The 23,352-nt window shown below is 47.4% G+C and overlaps 1 protein-coding gene across 3 annotated transcripts in view; it reads left to right on the top strand.

Moving 5' to 3' along the window:
* Positions 1-13,408, top strand: part of LOC144602437 (Wilms tumor protein homolog) — an 82,078-nt gene extending 68,670 nt beyond the window's left edge. The window contains exons 6-8 of one of the 3 annotated variants that reach the window (XM_078415572.1): positions 801-890; positions 4,032-4,124; positions 12,161-13,408. In XM_078415572.1, the coding sequence (XP_078271698.1) occupies positions 801-890; positions 4,032-4,124; positions 12,161-12,282 (305 nt within the window). In that variant the 3' untranslated portion in view covers positions 12,283-13,408. Of the gene's footprint in view, positions 1-800; positions 891-4,031; positions 4,125-11,929 lie in introns of all 3 variants that reach the window. The other 2 variants (XM_078415573.1, XM_078415574.1) reach the window with 2 other exon arrangements.
* The last annotated feature ends 9,944 nt before the right edge of the window (positions 13,409-23,352 follow it).

Raw genomic sequence — 23,352 nt, forward strand, 5'->3', positions numbered from 1 at the left:
GTTTAGTGCTTCATAAAATTGGAAAATTCGATGTTCACACCCTTGGCTTGTAAGTAACCCACACGGAATATGAGGCACTGTTCCTCCAGTTTGCGTGTGGCCTATATTTGTCCATATAAATTTTGAAAGTTGTAACTGTATCCACTTCTATAGCTTCCTGTGGCAGCTTGTTCCAGATAAGGACTACCCTCTGAGTGAAAAATATGCCCCTGAGACCCTCCTCTCACCTTAGGTCTCTGCCCTGATTGTTGAGCACTTCAACTCCCCCTCCCATTCCCAGTCTGACCTTTCTGTCATGGGCCTCCTCCAGTGCCATAGTGAGGCCCACCGCAAATTGGAGGAACAGCACCTCATATCTCAGCTTGCAGCTCAGTGGTATGAACATTGACTTCTCCAACTTTAGATAGTTCCTCTGTCCCTCTCTTCCTCCCCCCCTTCCCAGATCTCCCACTGTCTTCCTGTGTCCAACTATATCCTTCCTTTGTCCCGCCCCCCTGACATCAGTCTGAAGAAGGGTCTCGACCCGAAACGTCACCCATTCCTTCTCTCCTGAGATGCTGCCTGACCCGCTGAGTTACTCCAGCATTTTGTGAATAAATACCTTCGATTTGTACCAGCATCTGCAGTTATTTTCTTACACCTTACACTAGTCATGATTAAATTCCATTTGCCTTTTCTTAGCCCACCTTGCTAACTGATATAAATCCTATTGTGAACTTAGATATCCTTTGGTCATGTTTCAGCGTGTAATTCTGGTAACAAACGTGAGGTCTAACCACTCTTTATTCATTTCTGATAAGGTGAGAAGCCATACCAGTGTGATTTCAAGGACTGTGGACGAAGATTCTCCCGTTCGGATCAGCTGAAGAGACACCAGCGAAGACACACTGGTAAGAGTACTTTGGCACTGCAGATGTTATGCACTGATTCTCCAGCATTTTAGTAACATCAGCTCCATGTTGGCATTCCAGGAAACAACCCCATAGGACCTATCCCTTTAGCTTCATTCCCTTTATCCCTGCAATTTACTACATTGCTATCAACTTCTCATTCATTCCTTAAGAGAATGCTGGAAAATCTCAGCATGCCAGTCAGTATGGAGCTTGTATGTCCTCCCCGTGACCTGCGTGGGTTTTCTCCGGGTACTCCGGTTTCCTTTCACACTCCAAAGACATACAGGTTTGTTGATTAATTTGTTTGGTAAAATTGTAAATTGTCCCTGGTGTGTGTAGGATAGCGTTAGTGTGCGGGGATCGCTGGTCGGCGCCGACTCGGTGGGCCGAAGGGCCTGTTTCCGCGCTGTATCTCTAAACTAAGCTAAACTAAGAATATATGATGAAAGATATTGGGGTTGATGTTTCAGGCGATGGACCTGACATCAGAACTGGCCAATCCTGAAACAAAGGCATTGGTGTGGATTTATTATTGTTACGTGTACCGAGATTCAGTGAAAAACTTTGTTTTATGTGCTGACCAGTTGAATCAGTCTCTACATGTTGCAATCAAACTGTACATTAGTGCAAAGAGAAAGTAAAACTGAAGGCAGAATATAGTGAAGCAACAAGGAACTGCAGATGCTGGTTTTCAAAATAAAGACACAAAGTACTGGAGTAACTCAGCAGGTCGGGCAGCATAGAAACATAGAAACATAGAAAATAGGTGCAGGAGTAGGCCATTTGGCCCTTCGAGCCTGCACCGCCATTCAATATGATCATGGCTGATCATCCAACTCAGTATCCTGTACCTGCCTTCTCTCCATACCCCCTGATCCCTTTAGCCACAAGGGCCACATCTAACTCCCTCTTAAATATAGCCAATGAACTGGCCTCAACTACCTTCTGTGGCAGAGAATTCCACAGATTCACCACTCTCTGTGTGAAAAAAACTTTCTCATCTCGGTCCTAAAAGACTTCCCCCTTATCCTTAAACTGTGACCCCTTGTTCTGGACTTCCCCAACATCGGGAACAATCTTCCTGCATCTAGCCTGTCCAACCCCTTAAGAATGTTGTAAGTTTCTATAAGATCCCCCCTCAATCTTCTAAATTCCAGCGAGTACAAGCAGACTCTATCCAGTCTTTCTTCATATGAAAGTCCTGCCATCCCAGGAATCAATCTGGTGAACCTTCTCTGTACTCCCTCTATGGCAAGAATGTCTTTCCTCAGATTAGGAGACCAAAACTGTACGCAATACTCCAGGTGTGGTCTCACCAATGCCCTGTACAACTGCAGCAGAACCTCCAGAGCATCTCTGGAGAACATTCTTTTTGCAGAATATAGTGGAGACAGTCTGAAGAATGGTCCTGTCCCGAAATATCACATATCCTTTTTCTCCAGAGTTGCCGCCTGGCCCTGTGAGTTGCTCCAGCACTTTGGTATAAACCAGCATTTGCAGTTCCATGTTTCTACTTTCTGTTTTTATTTCAGATTTGGCTCTTGCAACTTGTTTTATTTGCTCTTTGTTGTTGTAACTGTATATCAATGGCTCAATGGTACTTTATTGCCACACAATTCAGTAAAATCTTACTTTATATATGCACAATCATACCTATTATCGAAACGTATAAGACTATTAAGGGGTTGGACACGTTAGAGGCAGGAAACATGTTCCCAATGTTGGGGGAGTCCAGAACAAGGGGCCACAGTTAAAGAATAAGGGGTCGGCCATTTAGAACGGAGATGAGGAAAAACGTTTTCAGTCAGAGAGTTGTGAATCTGTGGAATTCTCTGCCTCAGAAGGCAGTGGAGGCCAATTCTCTGAATGCATTCAAGAGCGAGCTAGATAGAGCTCTTAAGGATAGCGGAGTCAGGGGGTATGGGGAGAAGGCAGGAACGGGGTACTGATTGAGAATGATCAGCCATGATCACATTGAATGGCGGTGCTGGCTCGAAGGGCCGAATGGCCTCCTCCTGCACCTATTGTCTATTGTCTAAGTACAAGAGTGTAAGAAAGCAGATTACACCGAGGCAGTGCACAAGAGACACCAGGTTTCCAACTCCATCTTTATCTTTCAAGTTTGAAAGTTCTTCATAATGCTCATTGTGTCCTTAGAGGATTGTTGTCCTAGCAGCAGCACTGGGTCGGAGTTGTAGGTCAGTCTGGCCTGACAATGGTGTCAATGTGGATAGACATAAAATGCTGGAGTAACTCAGCGGGACAGGCAGCATCTCTGGAGAGAAGGAATGGTGACGTTTTGGGTCGAGACCCTTCTTCACTCCACAGTTGCTCTGCCGCTCCGTGTTGGAGTGTCTGTAGCAGTTGGCTGAAAGGCCACTTGTCTGACTCTTCACCACCATGTTTACCAAATGACCTGCTCTCTGCATTCTGCTCATTTTCTCTTTTACACTGCCCGATGCACTTGTGTACAGTACCATCTGCCGAGATAATACATCTCACAGGTTTTTCACTGTATCTCGGTACACGTGACAATAATAATCCAATATTAATACCAAGATTTCCACCATCTCTACTTTTTTTCTATTCATTTTCTTCTGCAGTAACTGACTAAGTCAGGGCGTCACGGTGGCGCAGCGGTAGAGTTGCTGCCTTACAGCGAATGCAGCGCCGGAGACTCAGGTTCAATCCTGACTACGGGTGCTGTCTGTACGGAGTTTGTACGTTCTCCCCGTGACCTGTGTGGGTTTTCTCCGAGATCTTCGGTTTCCTCCCACACTCCAAAGACGTACAGGTCTGTAAGTTAATTGGCTGGGCAAATGTAAAAAATTGTCCCTAGTGGGTGTTAATGTGCGGGGATCACTGGGCAGCGCGGACCCGGTGGGCCGAAAGGCCTGTTTCTGCGCTGTATCTCTAAATCTAAATCTAAATCTAAACTCCCATGGAATCATGCAGAGAGTTAACACCCACCACACCAGTGGACAGTGTAGTCCAGGAGCTTGCTTTTCTTTCCTCGTTAGAGCAAGTTCATTATCTTGCCTTTTCCCTGATAGAGAATGTGCCTGATCTTGGCAGTATTTGTGAGCCCATCTGTACTGTGTATCTGTGGTAACCATTTTGTTTCCTGTCTTTCCGTAGGGGTAAAACCTTTCCAGTGTAAAACCTGTCAGCGTAAATTCTCCCGCTCTGACCACTTAAAGACTCACACCCGAACTCATACAGGTAAAACAAGTGCGTAAACAATTTTTTTGACATATTTTACTTTCTTAGTCGCAGACTTTAATGTTTTAACAGCTAATATTCATCAGTCGCTTTTGTAATACCCGAACCCTTTGAGCACTGAATGTTCTTTTTTGCACCTAAAATGTATAATCTTATTAAAACAAAAAAGGATGATTCTTAAGTGAGGTTGCTTTCGTGTTCAGCCACCGATTGATTCCCTCTATTTTCCACACAGGAGCTGCTGGTCGAAACGCAGCCTCCTTGAACTGTGAGGGCAGGATGGTTGGGGCTGCCTTTCCTCCATGACCACCACCAATGCCCCTCCATGAAGGGCCAACATGGAAGGGTGACTGTAGCAGGGGGTGATCCAGGCGCGCTAGTTCTGCTTATGTTTACCACCTTTCCCCCCACTGCCCAAGGCCTCACCACCTTCAATCCGCCCAGCCCCACTCACTCCTCACACCCACCTCCTCAACACGACACTTAACAGCGAATCCTGTCACAGGCTTGGATGCACTATTTGGAAGGCAAATTCTTAGCTTAAATAAAACATTGCCTCTAATCGAGGTTAGTGAGGTTTCATACAATCCCAGTCCAAAGTTCAATACTCTTGGTGATCTGTTCTCAAAAGTATTTTTTTAAATATTATAATAATAATATTTGATCTTACCTATCTATCAAATCCACCAGCACCTCAATGAGTGACAACTTTTTAAGTACTAGAAACTCTCCCTGATGATATGGAGCGCACTCTCTATCTATGAGGATGTATCCTGCCAAGCAATGATCAGGGGATGAAATGCATAGCCTGAAGAAGGGTTGGGAGGTCTATGAGACTGTACAAGGGAGGAGGTGGTTAAACCATCTGAGGCCTACCTGCACTAAACACTGATAAACCTCCTCGCAGAGGAAGCACCCGACCCTTTCTCACCAGTGTTGCTTGCCAGGTTTCTGGGAGCAGTGTTAAACGAACCTGAGCCCCAAAGGCAGTACTCCATTTGGAAAAGGGTTTCCAACTGCCCTGTATCAGCCGGGACATCCCATATTTTGGGATAAATTGGTTTGTCCCGTACGGGACTGCCCTTGTCTCGTATTAGGCCCAGACAGTGTAGGTCCGGACAGTGTAGGTCCGGACAGTGTAGGCCCGGACAGTGTAGGTCCAGACAGTGTAGGTCCGGACAGTGTAGGTCCAGAGGCCCGGGCGCCATCTAATGGAGGTTGCATTGCAAACTGCCTCCCTGCCTGGGCGGTCGCCATTTGTGCAGCGGGAGCATATGGCCTCTGGCTGGGTGAGGTCACATGGGGCGCGGGGCAGTGACATCACCTTGTCCCTTATTCGGGAGTGAGATAGTTGCCACCCCTAATTAGAAAGGCCATCGGTAGTCTCTCAGAGTACAACTGGGGGGGATCTTAGAGAAACTTACAAAATTCTTAAGGGGTTGGACAGGCTAGATGCAGGAAGGTTGCTCCCGATGTTGGGGAAGTCCAGAACAAGGGGTCACAGTTTAAGGATAAGTGGGAAGTCTTTTAGGACCGAGATGAGAAAGTTTTTTTTCACACAGAGAGTGGTGAATCTGTGGAATTCTCTGCCACAGAGGGTAGTTGAGGCCAGTTCATTGGCTATATTTAAGAGGGAGTTAGATGTGGCTCTTGTGGCTAAAGGGGTCAGGGGGTATGGAGAGAAGGCAGGTACAGGATACTGAGTTGGATGATCAGCCATGATCATATTGAATGGCGGTGCAGGCTCGAAGGGCTGAATGGCCTACTCCTGCACCTATTTTCTATGTTTCTATGTTTCTATGACCATCCAAGTCCAGGCTACTGGATGTCCGAGTGACCATGGCAGGTACTTCTGAAGTGAGGCACCTCCTCTCAGAGTCACCTCAATCTCAAAGAACCCTCCTCACCATCTCCAACCTCTCAAGAATTCATCAGAGCAACCAAATGTTACTTTTAATTTTTTTAAATCTCTCTTGGTTTTTCAAAAATCTTAGGAGTAAATTGTACTTCTGGCTATTTTTACACTGAAGTAACATAGTTCTCAAAGGGTTATATGATGCTCAAGCCTTTCACATCATTAATTATTGTAGAATATTAAATCTCTTTAATTTGGTAAATATCATTAATTTTTCTTGACAGCATTTTTATGCAAACCTGTGTATTTATTCAGCTTCTGTCTAATATGTAAAACCTAAATTCAATACACAGCAGGACTTTTAAAGTTATGTGGTTTATGGGCAGCCTGATTCTGATCTTCTAACATGATAAGAGTTGGCCTAAAATGGACACTCGGATGGTGTTAGCTTCACGGAAGAGATAACAGGGAGTTATCCCTGTTATCCCCCCCCCTCCCTCCCTCCCCCTCTCTCCTCTCTCCCCCCTCCCTCCCCCTCTCTCCCCACTCCCTCCCTCTCTCTCCCCCATCCCTCCCTCTCTCCCACCATCTCTCCCACCCAATCTCTCCCCCCCTCCCTCCCCCCACTAGAGCTCTAGGGGCTAGCGAAATCAAGGGGGTATGGGGAGAGGGCAGGAAGGGGGTACTGATTGTGAATGATCAACCATGATCACAATGAATGGCGGTGCTGGCTCGAAGGGCCAAATGGCCTCCACCTGCACCTACTGTCTGTGTTTCTGTGTTTCTGTGACACAGTGGCGCAGCTGATAGAGCTGCTGTCTCACAGCGCCAGAGACCCCGACTCGATCCTCACCTTGGGTGCTGTCTGTGCGGACTTTGCACGTTCTCCCTGAGACTGCATGGGTTTTCTCCGGGTGCTCTGGTTTCCTCCCACATCTCAAAGATTCTACCTGTTAGTAGGTTAATTAGGCCTTTGTAAAGTTACTCCTACTGTGCAGATAGTGGATGAGAAAGTGGGATAACATAGAACTAGAACGGATGATTGATGTTGAGCGAGAACTCAGTGGACTGAGGGGGCTGTTTCCATGCTGTATCCCGAAACTAAACCAATTTTGCACTGTGCCCAATTGAACCTTCCATTGAAGTCAGTGTAAGGCAGGCCATAACGCAGGACCAAAATGTCACCCCCATTTTTCTCTACAGATGCTGTCTAACCCGCTGAATTCCTTCAGCAGATTTTTTTTTTTGTAGAGGATGTAAAATCAGTGTTTTTTTTGTGCTGGCATCTCAAAAAAGTTTTTAAACAAGGTTGATGAAAAGCAGCCTGTATTTCTCCTGAACTATTATGTGCCTACTGGCAACTTTTTACCTGCAAATAAAAAGCATTGGATAAGGGATCGATCCTGACCATGGTTGCTGGCTGTTCAGAGTTTGTACGTTCTCCCTGTGACCGTGTGGGTTTTCTCCGGGTACTGGGGTTTCCTACAACATTCCAAGACGTGCAGGTCAGTAGCTTAATTGGCTTCGGTAAAACTTGTAAATTGTCCCTAATGTGTGGGGTAGTGTTAGTGAATGTGGTGATCGCTGGTCGGTGCGGACTTGGTGGGCCGAAGGGCCAGTTTCCGCGCTGTCTAACATCAATCATCTAAATCTAAAATGTTCCCTCCACATCCTATCATGACTTAGTATTCGCTCTATGAGTGCCAGTACCTACTTGTCTAGACGAAGGTGCTGTTCTTGGGCCTCTGCTTAGTCCAGACCTTGGTGTATCATGTGAAGCTGCAGCTCATTGTGTTGCTCCTGATCCATCAGACAGCTCGCACCATGTCTTGGTATCATCGCTGTTCCATTCTCCTATGCGCACCTCCCCTCTTCAGTAAAGAAACAAATGGAATTTAAGAATAACATGACAACATGATATATATACTCATAAATGTGTTCTTTTCACTAGAAAATAGGAGCACCAAGTCTGGTCCACCAAGACTATCCCTCCATTTAATATGATCATGATCTAACCTAGGCTTCAACTGGTCTTAGATAGGCACATGAATATGCAGGGAATGGAGAGAAATGGATCAGATGCAACCAGAAGATTTGGCCTGATGTTCTGCACGGGCACCATGGGCTGAAGGGCAGTACTGTACTGTTCTATTGTATGTTCTATCTTCTTTTCTAACCCTTAACTCCCTGTTCTTTCATAGATGTATCTACTTCCACTTTAAACACCCCAATAATCACATGTTGACAACTCTCCGAAGGAAAGAGTTCCAGAGATCCCTTTGTGAGAGGAAATTGTGACACCTCAGCTTTAAATTATCATCCTCCATCTTGTGACCATGTCCCCTTGCTCAAGGCTCTCCCACCCTAAGAGCATAAGACATATGAGCAGAATTAGGCCATTCCGCCCATCGAGTATCCTATACTATCCAATCATAGCCGATCTATATTTCCCTCTCAACCCCATTCTCCTGCCTTCTCCCCAATAACCTATCACGACCTTTGTAATCAAGAGCCTATCAATCTCTACTTTAAAAATACCTAATGTCTCCACAGCCATCTGTGGCAATGAATTCCACAGATTCACCACCCTCTGGCTGAAGACAATTCCCCTCATCTCCATTCTAAGTGGATCTGGACATCTATCATCGTCTTTCCCACTTAAGATCTAAAATGATTCAATGAGATCAGCCGTCAGTCTTCCAAAGTCCAAAAACTATGGCTGCAATTTTTTAGGACTTCTCTCCATTAAAGCTCTGGGTGCCTGCAATGCCAAAGTCTCAAAGAGTTTGTGTCAGTCCACAATCACTCAAAGCAGGATAATGCTGTGACTGACGAAGATAGGAGTCTGGTTTGAAAAACAGCAAATGCTGGTAAACACTCTGCGGGTCAGGCAGCATCTGTGGAAAGAGAAAGAGAGTGAAGATTTCAGGTCAAAGCCCCTTCATCAGGAGAGTTCTGATGTGAGATGTTCGACTTGAAACACTGACTCTGTTTCTCTCTCCACAGTTGCTGCTGAATGCTTCCGGCATTTTCTGTTTTTGGAGTCAGAGTCATACAGCATGGAGACAGGCCCTTCGGCCCGACATGTCCATGCTGACCAAGATGTCCTAGCTCAGCTGTTTCAGATTTCTATTTTAACATTCGCAACCTTTCAATTTTCAGACGTCTGGTTTCAACAAAGACAAGATTGTGTTAAGTTTGCCTGCAACACTTCTTACTTATGGAAATGATTTTAATTTTTTCAGATATAACGAGACGACCTTTGGAAGTGCTATCACAAGCTATTTGTCTGTTTAGGTTCAGGCCGCTGCCCTGGAAAGCTGTCACTTAACCGGCTTTAATCCTTCCCTTTGTTCCCATGTCTCCTCAATAATCCCTTCTCCGTGTAAGGGTGAAGATCAAAAGGGAGTGAACTTTGGGAAATGATTGGGAAACATTCTTCGTCCGTGGCTCAAATAGTTCATACGTTCATCAGTGATAGGAGCGGAATTAGGCCATTCAACCCATCGAGTCTACTCCACCGTTCAATCATGGCTGATCTGTCTTTCCCTCTCAACCCCATTCTCCTGCCCTCTCCCCTATAACCCGTGACACCCTCACTAATCAAGAATCTATCAAATGGACCTGAAACCAGGAACCCACTCCCTCTAAAATCCAGAGCTCCTCAGACAGCCATTCCCATTCCCATTCCCATTCCCACTCCCATTCCCATTCCCATTCCCATTCCCATTCCCATTCCCATTCCCATTCCCATTCCCATTCCCACTTCCCATTCCCACTTCCCATTCCCATTCCCATTCCCATTCCCATTCCCATTCCCATTCCCATTCCCATTCCCACTCCCACTCCCATTCCCATTCCCATTCCCATTCCCATTCCCATTCCCACCCCACTTCCCATTCCCATTCCCACTCCCATTCCCACTTCCCATTCCCATTCCCATTCCCATTCCCACTCCCATCCCCATCCCCATTCCCATTCCCATTCCCACTCCCATTCCCATTCCCACTCCCACTCCCATTCCCATTCCCACTCACATTCCCATTCCCATTCCCATTCCCATTCCCATTCCCACTCCCACTCCCACTCCCACTCCCATTCCCATTCCCACTTCCCATTCCCATTCCCATGGGGGGTGAGGGGGCACAGGCATGTAATCGTGTATCGTCTTTCTGCTGACTGGCCAGCACGCAACAAAAGCTTTTCACTGTACTTCGGTACACGTGACAATGAACGAAACTGAACTGAACAGACACAGAGTCACACTTGGCTGAGTAGGAGGCCGTATGTCCTATCAAATCCAAGCTGGGTCTCATTCTGATCCCATTCCCTCTCTCACTTAGGTCGCTGTAACCCATTCTCTCCCACATGCCCTAAATTGATGCCTTAAACGTCTGCTCAGATAATTTGCCACTATGATTCAGATTCCCCTTTCTTACTCTATGAAAACCCTTTACCATTTACATATATCTCCAACCAGTCTTCCTTGCCGACCCTCTGCTCTGAGAAGGACCCTGTCCTGCCCATCCAGATGAGGTCCCTATCCCTGGTGCCTCCCCAATAAATGTGTCCAAGACTTTGCCCCTGTTCCAGTGAAGTGCATCAAATTCCCCTGTCCTTGTTGGTGGGCTGATCTGGAATGGCCGACGGGTTCCAGGCAGTTCATCTTCAAAACTGTCTTGGAATGAGTTCAGAGAAGGAGGAAGCATGATTCGTGGAGCTCGACGTCTGAGTTACCAGATGATCCCTTAGATCATTTTGTTATGACTGGAAGGCAGAATGAGTGGGTGAGAGAATCCATGTCTTTAAAATACCGTGCGTACGTGCAATCAGACTGTTTAGCTTCGGCTGTATTGTTTAAAGCACTTGATCCATGCCTCTGTAAGTTCTAAACTTTACTCATGGAACATAAAAAAGTAGAGCACAGGAACAGACCCTTCGGATCACAATTTCCCTGGCAAACATGGCACCAAGATAGACCAGCCTAATCTGCCTGCATGCCATCCATATCCCTCCATTGCATATCCATGTGCCTATCCAAAAGCCTCTTAAATGCCAATATTGTATCTGCCTCCACCACCCTGGCAGTATGTTCCAGTCACACATCACCCTCTCTGTTCAAGAACTGTCCCTCAACATTTCCTTTAAACTTTGCCCCTCTCACCTTAAAGTTGCGCCCTCTAGTCTTTCAAATTTTCACCTTGGGGAAAAGGTTTTGGCTGTCATCATTTCATGCCTCTCATAATTGAATATACTCCTACCAGGTCTCCCGTCAACCTCTGTAGTTCCAGAGAAAACATTCCCGTTTGTCCGCTACGGGCGTGCAGCGTAGGTTCACTAGGTTAATTCCTGGAATGGCGGGACTGTCGTATGTTGAAAGACTAGAGCGACCAGGCTTGTATACACTGGAATTTAGAAGGATGAGAGGGGATTTTATCGAAACATTTAAGATTATTAAGGGGTTGGACACGTTAGAGGCAGGAAACATGTTCCCAATGTTGGGGGAGCCCAGAACCAGGGGCCACAGTTTAAGAATAAGGGGTAGGCCGTTTAGAACTGAGATGAGCAGGGCAGGAACTATTTTGGAACCACACGTTATCTTTTCGCCAATCTTTTATTTTAGGAAGCAGAGAGAACGCTGGAAATAAAAAAATAAGACTAGAAAATGTAGGTCAGACAGCAACTGTGGAAAGCGAAACTGAGCTTGCATCAGGTTGGCATGGATAGAGTGGGCCGAAGGGCCTGTTTCTATGCTGCACTGTTCCATGTGCTATTATGTTGCCGTTCTCAGTAGACGTCATAATTTATGACATTAAGGACAGTATTGATCTTGTAAGCTCTATTTGTTTCCTCAGCATTATGGTCTTTCTCAAACTTCTGCCCTGCTCTCCTCTCCTCTCCTCTCCTCTCCTCGATGGTTTATGGGATTTTAGAGTGACAAATTTTTCTTCCCTTGTAGGAATTGGCACTTACAGAGGCTTACGGGGGAAGACGACAAACTGAGAATAGGCATCCCATAAATTAACCCACTTCTAAAAGTCCTGCCCAACTGAATCAGAGAGAGAAAAACCTACTAGGGTTGAGTTAAGCGCTATTGAATCTAATCCTTAATAAATGGCGTAACTGGCGATGGTATCTTTTCTTTGTTGACACAAATATTCAAAGTTCATTGGAGCTGCTGTTTTAACAGGTGAAAAGCCCTTTAGCTGTAGGTGGCCAAACTGTCAGAAGAAGTTTGCGAGATCTGATGAGCTGGTTCGCCACCATAACATGCACCAGAGAAACCTGACCAAACTGCAGCTGGCTCTCTGAGCGATGAACGGGACTGCATCGCACAGAAAGAGGGTGGCACTCTGCTGCAGACGTCTGCTCGCCTCCTCTTCGCCCGTCTGTTCTCAACGTCCAGCAGCTAATGCGACAGAATCGATGCCCACACCTCTGTGCCCACCCCACATCACCCGTGCGCTTGGGCCAGCGCCTCTTGCTCCCGGCCACGGTCGACAACTCCACTCGGATGCATTGCCGGAGGTTTTACTATTTGACATCCGGCCTCCCAAGGGCCCTACCTGGTCACCTTCCGCCCCTTCTCCAGGACTGTGGACTCTGACACGCAAACACCTACAAAGAACATTCAGACAACACGCACTTTCAGAGGCACCCTGTGGAATATAACTTCTAGGTTGTGTGCAGGAGACTCCAAAGAGCTTCATATCAATCTTGGAGAGTCGCCAACCAGTGGGCGGAACAAGATGTGTGGCCATCCTTTGTGGAAACCAGTAGCAAGACACTATATATAGAGCTAAGGTGGTGCTCATTGTATAATGGTGCTGTGTACCTCAACAGTACTCAACTCCTGTGGAAATAATGTAAATATAGGGAGCTGTTAGCATTGATTTTGTATTTTGTTTCCCTTTTAACTCTGAAACCCAAATCCGTCCCATGTAACATGTAACATGCAACCACTGGACGCAAGTCAAGATTAGCGGGTGTGTGGATGGGCGTTTAATCCATCGAGTAGACTCATACAGGAATATTTTAGCTGGGGAAATCACCCTGTCTTGTCCATTGGAGGTAGATACATTAAGCGAGGAGAGGTTGGCGAGCCACTTTGTATAAGAACTGCTCTGGATGTTGTAAACTATATATCGAGAGGCCATGCTGGCTATGTGGCTCGTTACGTTAACAAACATAGTAAAAAAAGGAGGCTGGGCCACAAACTATCATTAACCATTCCTCTTGAAAACAAGTAACTTAATGACTTTCAAAATCTTCAAGTATATATGAGGAGAAATGTTGTTGTGTAATAGATTGTACCACATCCAGATTTCTTTGTTCATCTATTTACTATTACCAGCTGGAAATTATTATGTATATATCTGATAATGTATTGCTGTGCATAAAATAGGAGGGTTATTAAAAGTAGAGAATAAACAGAAGAATTAGGTACGTCACAGGCTTGGTTTGCTTGTTTTAATCTGCAATAAGACTGAAAATATATCAGCGGTTTCATAACCCAACCTCTCACCTGAGCATCCACCAAACACAAGCCCCCCCCTCCCCCCCCCCCCCCCCCCCCACACTCTCATGTCCAGTCTTGATTAGTACGGGTGTCAGGGGTTATGGGGAGTAGACAGGAGAATGGGGTTGAGAGGGAAACGTAGACCAGCCACGATTGAATGGCGGGGAAGACTTGATGGGCCGAATGGCCTAATTCTGCTCCCATAACATGTGAACTGATGAAGTCAATGTTTTCACACAGAGCGGCCCGGTGGTGCAGCTGGTAGAGCGGCTGCCTCACAATGTCAGAGACCCAGGTTCGATACTGACCATGAGTGCTGCCTGTGTGGAGCTCGCACGTTCTCCCCGTGACTGTGTGGGTTTAATCTGGGTGTCCCCCTTCACCTCCCAAGCATGAGCAAGGTTGTCGATTCATTGCCTTTAGTGGATGAGAAAGTGGGATAACACAGAACTAGTGTGAACGGGTGATCGATGGTCGGCCTGGACTGGGCCTGGACTCGGCCTGGACTGGGTGGGCCGAATGGCTTGTTTCCAAGCTGTATCTTTCAATGAAGGTGTTATGGAAGTTCAGCACCTGTTTGCTACCACGGTTCACCGGCCAATTTTGAAACCTCTGTTGTCATTTGAATATTATTGTGTTTCGCTTCTTCACCCCACTCCTGATCATTACTTCACCCCTTGGTCTTGGCTGTGATCTGCTCAATGCACAGCAGCAAAATCAGCAGCAACAAGGCATTTAACTACTTCATCTGGCAGGAAAATGGGACATTAAGCATCAAATGCTAGGAAGTGTCGTGTTTATGTTAGGAGTGCAGGTTCATAAATAAATGGCTGGCCTAATCCAAACTGGCTGCTCGAAGGTCGGTGTGAAATTGGGATGTGTACAATATTTAAGAAATTAAGACTTGCGTTTATATCGAGCCTTTTACTTCCACGGAGTGCCCCCCCAAACGCTTTACAACCAATAAATACTTTTGAAATAATCATATCATATCATCATATCATATATATACAGCCGGAAACAGGCCTTTTCGGCCCACCAAGTCCGTGCCGCCCAACGATCCCCGTACATTAACACTATCCTACACCCACTAGGGACAATTTTTACATTTACATTTACCCAGCCAATTAACCTACATACCTGTACGTCTTTGGAGTGTGGGAGGAAACCGAAGATCTCGGAGAAAACCCACGCAGGTCACGGGGAGAACGTACAAACTCCTTACAGTGCAGCACCCGTAGTCAGGATCGAACCTGAGTCTCCGGCGCTGCATTCGCTGTAAAGCAGCAACTCTACCGCTGCGCTACCGTGCCGCCCGTAAGAAGCAAGGCACAGAGTCTGTTCACAGCAAGTTTCCAGAAACACTACTGATATGCTTTTATGCTGCTGAATGAATGACAAGCATTGAACGGGAAAGATGGGAATGATGTCATGGAATCCAACATGGTGTCACTCCCTAATCTCAATGGTTCAATGGTTCCTTCATTATCACCTGTACCAAGGTAGAGTAAAATTGTTTTTTTGCAAACAGATCAGTAAGATTATTGCCATTCATAAGGACAATAAGTACATATTGAAACCTCTGTTTAGAAGGATGAGATGGGATCTTATCGAAACATATAAGGTTATTAAGGGGTTGGACACGTTAGAGGCAGGAAACATGTTCCCAATGTTGGGGGAGTCCAGAACCAAGGGCCACAGTTTAAGAATAAGGGATAGGCCATTTAGAACTGAGATGAGGAAAAACTTTTTCAGTCAGAGAGTTGTAAATCTGTGGAATTCTCTGCCTCAGAAGGCAGTGGAGGCCAATTCTCTGAATGCATTCAAGAGAGAGCTAGATAGAGCTCTTAAGGATAGCGGAGTCAGGGGGTATGGGGAGAAGGCAGGAATGGGGTACTTATTGAGAATGAGCAGCCATGATCACATTGAATGGTGGTGCTGGCTCGAAGGGCCGAATGGCCTACTCCTGCACCTATTGTCTATAATACATAGAAGCAGCCCACTGAGACTATATGCAAGAATCGCTAGGTTTTGCGCCGATTTCACGTCCCAACTACAGATGTCCATAAAGGCCCATTGCAGCCATCGCCTCCACCCCATCATCCCGCAATCCGCTGTCCCTCTCCTTGCCATCTTCAACTTTCGTGTCCAAGGGCCGCCTCCCGCAGTTGATCCTGAAGGTGTAGAAGGTAAGACCCCTGGTTCCATGTTCCCGGCCCTTTATCCAACGCCCACCACCATCGCCAACTCGCTCAACCTCCTCGCCGGTTCCCGGTCTTCGGGGGCGAGCAGGGGCCTGGCGCGGCGGACTGACTCCCTCTCCCGGTTCCGCGGCGGGTGAGCCGGGCTTGCTGTCGGGGTATGGCCGCAGCTCGCCGGGACCTTTGCAAAATCTGGAAGTGGAACTTGGATCAATAACTGTTGGTGTGGAACATAAAGAAAGAAAAGAAGGAGTAGTCCTTTATCTAGGGATATGGACCAAACACAGGCAGGTGGGACTAGGGTAGCTGGGACATGTTGGCCGGTGTGGGCATGTTGGGCCGAAGGGCCTGTTTCCACACTGTATCACTCTATGACTCGAAGACTAGTCGACTTCACTCTCCAATCCTGCTCAGCCATTCATTCACATCCTGACTGACTCAACCTTGGCCTCAATACTGCTTATCCATATCCTTCACCCTCTTAGTTCAAGCAATAGTCAATCTCCGTTTTGACCATATTCAGTAATGTAACCTGCACATGTGTCTGAGGTGAGAATTTCAGACACATCTTATGGTTCAATGATTCAAAGGTATTTTATTGTCTGATGGACCTAGATACAGTGAAATTATTTGTTTTGCACAGAATTCAGTTTTAATTTTTTAGTTTTAGAAATACAGCAGGGAAATACTTGCCCTTCGGCCCACTGAGTCTGCAGGTCTGTGCCGACCAGTTCTACATACGAGGGTCAACTTACAAAAGCCAATTTACCTTACAAATTGGCTGTGGCCATCCCATGATGCCTCTGATTGTTGGCGTGTTTTGACTTTAGAATGGCAACTCAATAAACTTGCAATCCATCGGTGATTATTTCAGGGACGTTTCTACACCTGCACTGTTCAAAACAATGAATTTAGTCTCGGGCTGCAGCCGGTATCACAGGGAACCTTTCAAAGCAAGAGTGTTTGACTCCTCCAGTTGATGGGAAAAGTGAGATAGATTCGTCGTGTGAAAAGATGGATTTTAATTAATTTAGAACAGAATTGCAGATGATTTATCCTTTGCTCCTGTGCAGGCAGTGGGCAAAGGCTGACTTCTTGCTCACAAATCCATTTGGCAGCAAAGCCCAAAGTAGCTGCCCCCGTGGTGAGGCTTTGTCACTCCCTGCGGACAAGGGGCGACCTTGTGTTGGGAGGGAATGGAGCCACAAGTGGTTTTCCCAACATTGGCCCAGGCCATTGATTTGACATACTTTGATATCAGGCCAATTGTAAAATGCGGAATGTGTAGAAATAAAAAAATGCAGATGCTGGTTTAAATCGAAGGTAGACACAAAATGCTGGAGTAACTCAGCGGGTCAGGCAGCATCTCTGGAGAGAAGGAATGGGTGACGTTTCGGGTCAAGACCCTTCTTCAGACTGATGTCAGGTGAGGGGGCGGGACAAAAAGTAAAATGCAGAATGGTCAAATATTTGAATAATCGGAAATTGAGGTTGAAAAAACACGGAGGCCAGAGCACAAATCAGGCCATTCAGCCCAACATTTATCCACCGGCCTCCTGCTAGCCCTTCTTTTCTAATCGGGGCTTTTGTCTCCTCTGGTTGGTCTATCGTGCCCAATGGGACAAGATGTCTCCAGAGATTGAGATGAGTGGGACTGGCAGAGTTTCTGTAAACATTGCTTCCTTATTAAGGCTGTCTTACTTTAGTTTAGTTTAGAGATCCAGGGAGGACACAGGCCCTTCGGCCCACCCAATCCATCCCGACCAGCGGTCATCCCGTACACTCGCTCGATCCCACACAATAGAGACAATTTACAAATTTCACCAAAGCCAAATTAACCTACAAACCCGTCCATCTTTGGAGTGTGGGAGGAAACCGCAAAACCTGAGGAAAACCCACAGTCATGGGGGTATCGTACAAACTCTGCGCAGACAGCACCCGTAGTCAGGATCAAACCTGGGTCTCTGGTGTTTTAAGGCAGGTCTACTGCTGCGCCACCGTGCAGAAGTTTGTTGTCCTTGCATTAAGCCAAAGACCCAAAGACCTGCCCTCTCAGTTTGATGGAGAAGAACCCACAATACTGCAATGAAGCGGATGAATTTCCCCAGGCTTCTTCTATTTGCGTTTGAGGCAGCAGAAGTTATGAAGCTGCTTCTGCTTCTGCTGTCTCCGTTTGTTGTCGTTCGCCTGACTGAGGTCAGATGACAGGGGTCACCACGGGGAGGTCGACTTCGTGAGCCCCTTGTCCCAGTCAATATATATCCCTCAACGGACAATTTATACGACAATTGCCACGTTGCTGTTTGTGGGAACCTGCTACCCATTTTTCACCTGCTGCATTTCCTTTGTTACAACTGTGAGCACATTTGATAAAGTCTCGTGGAGTGGCCAGATGGTGACGAACTGCACGGTGGTCATGAGGGTCAATCCTCTCACTTTCTACCAGAGAAAAGCCTGACGTGATTCTGGTAAATGTCATAACCCGATATTCTCTCCTCATCTTGGTGTACTACTCCACTCACACTTCCAAAGCTTCTGCCTGTGTTCTTGATCACTTAAGCCGACTATATCCTTGGTCATAACTTCACCATTAAGACTGCTAAATGCAATTTTATTGAAATAATGCATCAGCTTCTGGCTCCTGGACTACACTGGGCCACGGCCAAAGTCGTAACTTTTTTGAATCCTCTTTTCCACTTCTCCTTCCAGCGAGGTTTCCTGGAGAGAAATCCCACCATTTTGGCTCCCCTCTCCCTCTCCCTCTGCTTCTGCCTCTAACCTTTGCCGGTTTCCATTTGTAAAGAAATGTCTCAATGTTTCATTCTCTCCAATGACTTTCACTGGCATTGCCTCGTCTTAGGCAAACTGGAGTCCAACAGGATTTATTGCCTTGATGATAAAATTCCCAACAAGTCTCTGAAATTAACCCCGTCCCTCCCTAATCTCTTGGTTTTCTCTTATTCCCTAGCATGTCTTTCTTTTAGTTTAGTTGAGTTCAGAGATAAATTGCGGAAACAGGCCCTTCGGCCCACCGAGTCCACGCCAACCAGTGATCCCAACACACACTATCACTATCCTACACACACAAATATGGACAAATTACAATTATATCAAGACAATCAGCTACAAAACTGAATGGTGGGCAGTGGGCTTGTTTCAACACTGCATCTCTCTAAACTCTAAACTAAGAAACTAATCTCCTCTGCCTGCAAATGATCCCGATTCCACCATTCCCTGCTTATCCATGTGCCTATTTTAAAACTTCATAAACGCCACTATTATATCTGCTTCTACCACCAACCAGGGCATCCTTTCCACAATTAGAGTCATAGATAGAATCATACAGGGTGGAAACAGGCCCTTCGGCCCAACTTGCTCACACTGACCAACATATCTTATCAACACTAGTCCCACATGCCTGCGTTTGGCCCGTGTCTCTCGAAACCTGTCTTATCCATGTGCCTGTTCAAAATTTTTTTTCTTAAATGTTTCTGTGTTAATGTTTAAATTCTGTATAAAAATACTTCCTCCATACATCACCCTTCAACTGTACCCCTCTCTCCTTAAAGCTCTTGATTTAACAATTCTCTCATCCCAGGAATTAACCTGGCAGTCTCCAGGTTAAGCTGCACCAACACCCGGTAAAATTGTAACAAACCCTTCCTATTTCTGAGCACCAATTTCTCTACGCAATAAAAGGTCAATTGGTCATTGGTCTTCTCAACCACCTGCTACCCCTGCCAGATAACCTTTTTGTGATTAATGCACAAAGGCACCTAGATCCTTCTGAACTTCACTCATTTGTAGGGTTGCCAACTGTCCCGTATTAGCCGGGACATCCCGTATTTTGGGCTAAATTGGTTTGTCCCGTATTAGGCCCGGGGGATGCTGTAGGCCCGGACACCATAGGCCCGGACACTGTAGGCCCCGACACTGTAGGCCCGGACACTGTAGGCCCGGACACTGTAGGCCCGGACGCTGTAGGCCAGGATGCTGTAGGCCCAGACACTGTAGGTCCGGACACTGTAGGCCTGGACACTGTAGGCCCGGACACTGTAGGCCCGGACACTGTAGGTCCCGACGCTGTAGGCCCGGACACTGTAGGCCCGGACACTGTATGTCCGAACGCTGTAGGTCCGGACGCTGTAGGCCCGGACACTGTAGGCCTGGGCGCTGTAGGTCCGGACACTGTATGCCCGGACACTGTAGGCCCAGACACTGTAGGCCTGAACACTGTAGGTCCTGACAGTGTAGGTCCGGACAGTGTAGGTCCTGACAGTGTAGGTCCGGACAGTGTAGGTCCGGAGGCCCGGGCGCTGCCTAACGGAGGTTGCGCAGCAACCCGCCTCCTTGCCTGGCACAGCTGCCATTCTTACCCTGTTGCAGTCACAATAATCTCATCACAAGACGCCCTTCCAACTATTTTTGAATCGTTGGCAAACTTGGTCACTTTACATCCGCCCCTCCTCCTGACCATTAACATAAATAGTAAGTACAAAAGTTCATAAGTTCATCAGTGGTAGGAGCAGAATTAGGCCATTCGGCCCATCAAGTCACCTCAGCCATTCAATCATGGCTGACCTATCTTTCCCTCTCAACCCCATTCTCCTGCCTTCTCCATAACCCCTGGCACCCGTACTAATCAAGAATCAAGAATCTATCAATCTCTGCCTTAAAAATATCCATTGACGTGACCTTCATAGCAGTCTGTTGCAATGAATTCCTCAGATTCACCAACCCCTGACTTTCTTTAGTCAAAGGGTAGTTAATCTGCAGAACTCATTGCCCTAGAGGGCTGTGGAGGCCAAGTCAGTGGATATTTTTAAGACAGAGAAAGACAAACTCTTTACTTAGAACGGGTGTCAAGGGTTACAGGGAGAAGGCAGGAAAATGGGATTTTAGGAGGCAGAGATCAGCCATGAGTAGGCTCGATGGGCCCTGTATGTCCTGACAGTGTAGGTCCGGACAGTGTAGGTCCTGACACTGTAGGCCCGGACACTGTAGGCCTGGGCGCTGTAGGTCCGGACAGTGTAGGTCCTGACACTGTAGGCCCGGACAGTGTAGGTCCTGACAGTGTAGGCCCGGACAGTGTAGGCCCGGACAGTGTAGGTCCGGACAGTGTAGGTCCGGACAGTGTAGGTCCGGACAGTGTAGGTCCCGACAGTGTAGGCCCGGACAGTGTAGGTCCGGACAGTGTAGGCCCGGACAGTGTAGGTCCCGACAGTGTAGGCCCGGACAGTGTAGGTCTGGACAGTGTAGGTCCTGACAGTGTAGGCCCGGACAGTGTAGGTCCGGACAGTGTAGGTCCTGACACTGTAGGCCCGGACAGTGTAGGCCCCGACAGTGTAGGTCCGGACAGTGTAGGTCCCGACAGTGTAGGCCCGGACAGTGTAGGTCCGGACAGTGTAGGTCCCGACAGTGTAGGCCCCGACAGTGTAGGCCCCGACAGTGTAGGTCCGGACAGTGTAGGTCCCGACAGTGTAGGCCCGGACAGTGTAGGTCCGGACAGTGTAGGCCCGGACAGTGTAGGTCCCGACAGTGTAGGCCCGGACAGTGTAGGTCTGGACAGTGTAGGTCCTGACAGTGTAGGCCCGGACAGTGTAGGTCCGGACAGTGTAGGTCCTGACACTGTAGGCCCGGACAGTGTAGGCCCCGACAGTGTAGGTCCGGACAGTGTAGGTCCCGACAGTGTAGGCCCCGACAGTGTAGGCCCCGACAGTGTAGGTCCGGACAGTGTAGGCCCCGACAGTGTAGGCCCGGACAGTGTAGGTCCGGACAGTGTAGGTCCCGACAGTGTAGGTCCCGACAGTGTAGGCCCCGACAGTGTAGGCCCCGACAGTGTAGGCCCGGACAGTGTAGGCCCGGACAGTGTAGGCCCCGACAGTGTAGGTCCGGACAGTGTAGGTCCGGACAGTGTAGGCCCGGAGGCCCGGGCGCCCGGAGGTCCGGGAGGTTGTGCAGCAACCCACCTCCTGGCCCGGGGCAGCTGCCATTGGTGGAGCGGGAGCATGTGGCCGCTAGCTGGGTGAGGTCACGTGGGGCACGGGGCGGTGACGTCACCTCGTCCCTTATTTGGGAGTGAGAGTTGGTAGAAACCCTCCTCATTTGTAATGTCCTTCTGTTTAGATCGTAATCTGCCTTTTGAACCATTTTATCAACATACATGACTTATAATCATAAAACAGTTATCACATTTAACTCTATTGTGTAATATTTTACCCTCTCACAGGAAAGGGTAGACTCGATGGGCCGAATGACCTAATTCTACTCCTATAACTTGTGAACTTCTAAAGAAATTCCTCCTCATCTCCAACCTAAAGCGACATCCTTTAATTGTGAGGCTGTGGCCTCTGGTCCTAGACTCTCCCATTAGTGGAAACATCCTCTCCACATCCACTCTCTCTATCCAGGCCTTTCACTACTCGAAATAGGAAATAATTGAGCGGATGCTCTGAGGGCCGGCACTGACAAGATGGGTGGAACGGCCTCTCTCCATGCCTTACGGAAAGGTAAGAAATGTTGTCAACCTTTCTTACCACATCTGTTGAACAGGTAAGGAGGCATTCTCAGCTCCCCCTTACCTGTTTAAAAGATGTGTCCGTCTTAATGTTCGAATAGAGCTAAAAATAATAACCAATTCTTTGAAAGGCTGATCATGGCGTCAGTTGTCTCACAGTCCCACTGGAAATAATATTTCATTGACTGTAATGCGTAACTCCTACTTGACTGGTGTGCCTCATTTCTTTCTGGGAAAAATATTTCTCTCTGTAGAAGAGTCTTATTGCTTAGCCAACATATATTAACTGTCTAACACAGCCACATGATCGGGAAAACATAGCTCACAGGCTGAAACATAGGACTGTTGTTGGCTAATGTAGGTCACTTTCCACTCCTGCTTATGAGTCAGACCCACCCCAGGCACTTTAGTTCAGTTTAGAGATACAGCGCCGAAAGAGGCCCTTCAGCCCATCGATTCTGGCCCGACTAGTGATCCCTGCACACTAACACTATCCTACACACATTATGGACAATTTACAATTTTTTTAGTGAAGCCAATGAACCTACAAACCTGTACGTCTTTGGAGTGTGGGAGGAAACCGGAGCACCCGGAGAAAACCCACGCAGGTCACGGGGAGAACGTACAAACTCCATACAGCCAGCATCCATAGTCAGGATCAAACTCGGGTCTGTGGCACTGTAAGGCAGCAACTCTACCGCTGTGCCACAGTGCTGCCCACTTGGACAAGTGTGGACACAAAATGCTGGAGTAATTCAACGGGTCAGGCAGCATCTCTGGAGAAAATGAATAAGTGACGTTTTGGATCGGGACCCTTCTCAAGTAGTTTAGTTTACACAAAGTACTGGAGAAACTCAGTGGGTCAGGCAGCCTCTGTGGAGAACGTGGACAGGCAATGTTTTAGATCAGGGCCCTTCGTCAGATTGATTGTAAAAGTGGGGGAGAATGCTGGAAGAGAGGTGGGGGCGGGTCGGAGCCTGGCAAATGGTAGGTGGAAGGGAACCCGAAAAGTCACCCATTCTTTCTCTCCAGAGATGCTGCCTGGCCTGTCCCGCTGAGTTACTCCAGCATTGTGAGTCTATCTTAAATGATAGGTGGATACAGGTGAGGTGAGGGTGGGGTTGGGGGTGGGTTGGCAAGTGGGT

The sequence above is a fragment of the Rhinoraja longicauda genome, chromosome 18 (genome assembly GCF_053455715.1).
Source record: "Rhinoraja longicauda isolate Sanriku21f chromosome 18, sRhiLon1.1, whole genome shotgun sequence".
In the NCBI taxonomy this organism is placed as follows: Eukaryota; Metazoa; Chordata; class Chondrichthyes; order Rajiformes; family Arhynchobatidae; genus Rhinoraja; species Rhinoraja longicauda.